The sequence below is a fragment of the Gadus morhua genome, chromosome 21, assembly GCF_902167405.1.
Source record: "Gadus morhua chromosome 21, gadMor3.0, whole genome shotgun sequence".
Taxonomy (NCBI): domain Eukaryota; kingdom Metazoa; phylum Chordata; class Actinopteri; order Gadiformes; family Gadidae; genus Gadus; species Gadus morhua.
In genome coordinates, this window is record NC_044068.1 from 16,042,496 (window position 1) to 16,048,209 (window position 5,714).

Here is a 5,714-nt window from a genome sequence, read left to right on the forward strand (position 1 = left end):
AATGCTAAACAAATTATGAATTGAAATGTTCATAAGGCATAATTAAACATATGTTTCGCAAACACGCTACATGTAGCAAGGTAAATAAGGATTTAATTTGTGTGGATACTCAATCTATCCATCTGAACGTGAAGACAAGCAAGGGTGCACTTGTTTTACAACCATCGCCACAGCCAATTAGCCATCTTCGTACAGACTTCAGTTTATCATTCTAGCTATCTGGATTTCTATCTTTTTTAATCATGGAAAGATTTATCAGGCTTTATTTAGAACCATCCTGTTATGATTGATATGTGTTTGTTATCCAGTGATGGTTTTAAATGTTCTAATGAGTAAGGAGGTACCATATACTCACACATGTCTGACCAAAAACTGAAGCCGTATGCATCCTTGGTCTGTTACCTACTTGTCCCTTTGTTGTTGTGTGTGAATGGCATTTGAGCAGATTTAAGCTGAAAAAAAGTATGTAGGTGGAGTTCAACACACTAAGTAGCACAGATTAGCTGCTGTTGTTGGCCTCAGTGGCCTTGTAAAAGAAGTAGCGCATGCAGACCTGTTTTTCACCCGAGCTTTAGGAGGTATAGACGCTCGGCACAGCCGCCCTACTTCTTATTTACCCTCGTCTTACTGTGGGTGGGGTGGCCCTTGCTCCATGCCTTCTGTGGCTTAGTGAGGCAGCAGAAGCTGTTGTCTTAAAACGCTGGCAGTCGCTTTAAGAGCACTGGAAGAAGAGGGAAAGCGGTGGACATTTTAAACCGGGAAGACAAAAACCGAAGGATCTATCAATGCACATTTGAGTCGCTGCTACAAATACAGGAGCTTGTGGACTACACACACAGCAGTGTTTTTGTATAGGGAAGAGGCGGAGGAGGATGTAAACATGGACTTGGAAGTCATTATAACCCTGGTGGAGGGTTGAGCAGAGGCTCTGACTCACTCCTGGGCTTGGAGTCACTTACTTTTCCATTACTCGCCCGAGTTCTCCTCTGTCATTGGGTTTTGTATACATTCAGAAATAGCTGGTTCCTTCTTGTTTTTTAGCTTAAAGAAGGTTGCATCCTGTTAGCAGACAAACAAATTAAACAGTTATCCGTCAGTTGAGCTTATTGTTGTTGTATTTATGGCTAAACTGGACTTTATATGATACAAAATGGAGCAAAAGCAGGTTGGATATTCCAAGGTGATACTTTGACTATTTCAAGGCTTTTGAGAATGACATCTTTGATACCACATGATACTTTTGCATGATCACTGAATGCATTAGATAATTTTGCATGATCGCTGAATGTATTTGATATAGATTTTTGGTTGAGGACTGCATTGCATTTAAAAATCCACCCAAATCCTGCCGAAGATAAGAAAGGTGGAATAAAACATGGATATAAGTAATGCTCACAATCAGAAAGTTTTGGGATAGGTGTTCTCCCAACTTCAGACTAACTCTATTCTGGACAAACTCAGCACAATGTTTGCTATTTCTGGGAGCTCTGACTCCGAACAACTGGAGCGGGACAATGCCATCCTGACATTCTTCCGGACACTCACAGGAGAACAAAACAGTGGAGTTGATGGCACGGCCGACAGAGACACCGAGGTCAATAGCCATGTATTCCTCACCAGCGATCATACGTATGCAGATGCTCTAAAACACAATGAAGAATCCCAGAATCATCTCGTCTTGCCCGTTGATGGTAACATAATTATGTACAATGCTTTGAATGAAAACCATGGCCAGGAAACAATGACTGAAGCAGGAGTTGGTTCAGTCCAACCAGAGGACAACAGTTATCAGTTGAATCTATCAGAGGAGTTTGTTAAGGGAGGAGAGAGTGAACAAACCGCAGCATTGAACAGACACAGCAGAATCGCTTCATATATAGACGTAGATAAAGAGACTGCTGACACAAAAAATCGGCCTGAACAGAACTGGGTTGATCGAGGAGACCTCCTTTATGATGGATTAAGTGGCCTCATGATTATTCCCTATGAAGACACACCTGAGGAGTGTCCGCTGGCAGCAGACTCTGTGGTCGAATGTGTCACAGACGGATGCACTCAACCACGGTGTCCACACCTTCTGAATGGCTTGGCAAATACACACTTTCAATCCACTCAAAGTGAGGACGACGCTGAGGAAGACAAACGAGGAGAGCCAAAGGGCGGAGACCTTCTGAGCAATGAAGAGAAGGACATTTGTAAAAGTCTGTACGAATCGATGTCTGGCGTTTTGATGCCATTAGACCCGAGCACTGAGCAGGTGGCCTTTGAACTTCAACTTTACCGAGCATTGAGTGGTAGTTGGCTGTCCCCTTATGGACCCTCTGATCTCTGGGAAGACACAGATCCAAATCTAACCGGGATGGAATCGATTTACGAGGAAACTGTAACACCAGCGGACATATCATCAGACCTCGAAAAAAGTGACCGCCGTCCCAAAACTACGCATGAAGAGGATCATGAAATCGTAACAGACATAGAAGAAGGAGGTGGGGAAGAAGATATCCTTCCAGACAACAATGACGCTGCAACAGGGTTCAACGCTGACCTGTGTGATTCTGTCAGCCAAGAGAGCACGGAGGCACAGAGTGGCGTCATGTCGTTGCCTGCTTTCCCACCGAGCAGCCCTCTGCCAGGGACTAGCACCACGACCAGGACAACCTTCTCCGCCAGCTCCCCTACAGACAAGCCCCTCCAGCTACCAGCCCTCTTCAGTGGCCTCAGAGTGTTTAGGAAGGGGGTGATGGGGCCCGAGAACGACACCGTGGCCCAGATCAAGTCCCTTCTCCAGGGATCAAAGAAGGAGCTCGACCCCGAGGTGGAAAACAACCCAGAGGACGCCAAGGTACAGAGGAGGGAAAGCATTCTGGACCATCTCTCCCAGTTGTTGAACCGGCGGGAGAACGGAGCAGATAAGAAAGAGGAAGGAACTTACGATAGGGCCGATGAATCAGAGCTCTCTACCAGAGATTACAAACCAGTCATAGAGGAGGAGAAGGAGACCGACGAGATGGAAAGCATTGGAGAGGACGACATCAACCGCATCACAGACCAGCCCGAAGAACCCACAGGGCTACAGGACAGTCCCAAGTCCCCCGTCTCTGGAGCAGAGGCCGCGTTTGACGCCTTCAAGGCTTTCTTCACCCCAAGGCCTCTGAGGAGAGACCCTTCAGAGAGGTTTGATCTGAGGAAGAGGATCAGAAGCGACAAAGAGGTGCTGAAGGGTCTCATTGAAAGGAGCGCCAACAACACACCCGGGAAAGAAAGCCCTTCAGATGGCAAAGTATGCATTGTGTTTTATTGACACATAAAACGCACATGAGTGGCATATAACTACTGCTTTAACTACTGCTATAAAGAGGTAGAGCTGGCTTAGAAAGTGTGATTAGCCTCTGACACACAGCATTGGTTGTTTCAACAGATTATAGATTTTTATGTTTATTTTATTTTGTTCTCCTCTTGTTTCCAGTCAGAGGCTGATCCCCCGGGGGACGGGGAGGAGCGGACCCCCGGCCGGCTGCAGGCCATCTGGCCCCCCCCCAGGGACGAGAAGGTGGGGCTGAAGTATACGGAAGCAGGTGAGGCCGGAGCATTACTTCAACGTTTACAATAAGACAAACTCCTTCAACTTCTACAGAACTGTTATAAAAAGAAGAAAATGTACATTGCCTTGAACTGAAGTGAACTCTCTTCCGGTGGCTCTTCTGTGTAGGGGCCGTCTGAGACAGGTGTATGTCTAAGACTGCAGGATTCAGAACGACAGCAGTGTTTACTGTTCCAATGAACACTATGGTCAATGTGCTGCACAATCTAGCACGCCAATGTTAATAAAGCTCCACCCTATGCATGCCTACTGAAATATTTGTCAATCAGCTGTGTCAAGAGACACGAATAGGTGTTGTAATCCAGGCAGAGTGTTTGCTTGAAGCAAGAAGCTGAAAGTGTCCCTTGGGGCAGCATATGCTGCAGTGACTTCAAAATTCAGTCACTGCAGAAATTGTGTTAAGATTTTATGCTGTTATGTATTCTATTATTTTATACTGTATCAATACAAAAAAATCTTTGCAAATGGGCATTTGATGCATTTTATATTATTTATTGGAATCAATAAAGAGTTCTAATTATATTTGTGTCAGTGTAACCGGAAGCCTTCACAGAAGAAAAAAATCCACTACAGTATTGCGCCATCTTTTTAAAATTTCAATGACCTTTTTCTCTTTCTATTTCTCTTTCTCACACACACACGCACACACACACACACACACACACACACACACACACACACACACACACACACACACACACACACACACACACACACACACACACACACACACACACACACACACACACACACACACACACTCCTCAGAGCATCAGGCTGCCCTTCTCCAGTTAAAGAGGGAATGCAAAGAGGAAGAAGAGAAGTTGCAGGTGTGTGTGTCGGTGCATTCATTGTTTTTACACAACTGTGCATTCTTATAACCCCATGTAATCCTATATAAGTGACTGACCAGCTCATCAACAACATTGAACGGTCAGGCTCGGTCCTCCATCACATGGGGGTCCGCCACCCTGTCTAACTCCAGCAGATGATTGCAGGAGGACCACGGCCGCGCCCTGTCCAGGCTGAGGGAGGAGCACGAGGAGAACCTCGCCCTGGCCCGGCTGCACGCCCAGCGCACCCTGGCTGAGGCCCCCCGGCGCGGAGGCCTCCGGGACGCCTGCGTCTCCACGGAGGACGATGTCCCGCGCAAGGCCTTCCGCACGGTGTGCGTCCAGACGGACCGGGAGACCTTCCTCCGAGCTCCGGAGGGCGGCGGCGGCGGGAGCCCCCAGCAGCAAATGGCGCCCCCTAAAAGGCTTGACCTGGCCTCCATCAGCCTCAGCCTGGTGGGACAGAGGGAGGACCACGCCCCTCCTGACGTGACTTTACCCTCACCATCATCGTCCTCAGCCTCATCACCATCACCGTCATCATCGTCTATATCCCTCCTCCCGCCGCCACCTGCTCCTTCTGAACCCCCGCCTGTACCCGTCTCAACCCCCCCAGCCCTGCCGCTGTCCAATGCCACTGCTCCAACACCTCCACCTCCACCCCCACCTCCACCTCTGCCCGCACCTCCACCACCACCTATGGCAGCTCCGGGCTTCCCACTGCCCCCTCCTCCTCCTCCGCCTCCTCTGGGGCTGGGGAGGGCAGTTGATGGACCCCCAAGGAAGCCGGCGATTGAGCCCACCGTCCCCATGAAGCCTCTCTACTGGACTCGGATCCAGATCCAGGACAAAAAGTAGGTCCCGCTCTCTGTCTCTCTCTGCCTCTCATTCTCTTTCGCTCTCTTCCTCTCCCTCTATCGATCCCACTCTCTATCCATCTCTCTCTCTCTCTCTCTCTCTCTCTCTCTCTCTCTCTCTCTCTCTCTCTCTCTCTCTCTCTCTCTCTCTCTCTCTCTCTCTCTCTCTCTCTCTCTCTCTCTCTGTCTACTGCTCTCTCTCTCTCTCTCTCTCTATTCTCTCCCGATCCATCTCCTTCTATCTATCCCTCTATCCCTCTCCCTCACCCTCCCTTCATCCATCCCTCTCTCTCTCTCCTTCTCCCTCTATCTAGCTTTAGTGTGAGCTCTCTCACTCTATCTCTGAGAGAGACATAGGCTGTGTTTCTAAAAGTATGTATCGGCACTAACTTGACAGTTCCATTGTTTTCCCCCCTCTGGCTA

The 5,714-nt window shown here is 48.4% G+C and overlaps 1 protein-coding gene across 1 annotated transcript in view; it reads left to right on the top strand.

Annotated features, from left to right (window-relative positions):
- The first annotated feature begins 455 nt into the window (after positions 1-455).
- The window catches only part of fmn1 (formin 1), an 18,699-nt gene continuing 13,440 nt past the window's right edge, over positions 456-5,714 (top strand). The window contains exons 1-4 of the mRNA XM_030345999.1: positions 456-3,280; positions 3,467-3,575; positions 4,370-4,431; positions 4,600-5,288. Of these exons, the coding sequence (XP_030201859.1) occupies positions 1,466-3,280; positions 3,467-3,575; positions 4,370-4,431; positions 4,600-5,288 (2,675 nt within the window). The 5' untranslated portion in view covers positions 456-1,465. The remainder of the gene's footprint in view (positions 3,281-3,466; positions 3,576-4,369; positions 4,432-4,599; positions 5,289-5,714) is intronic.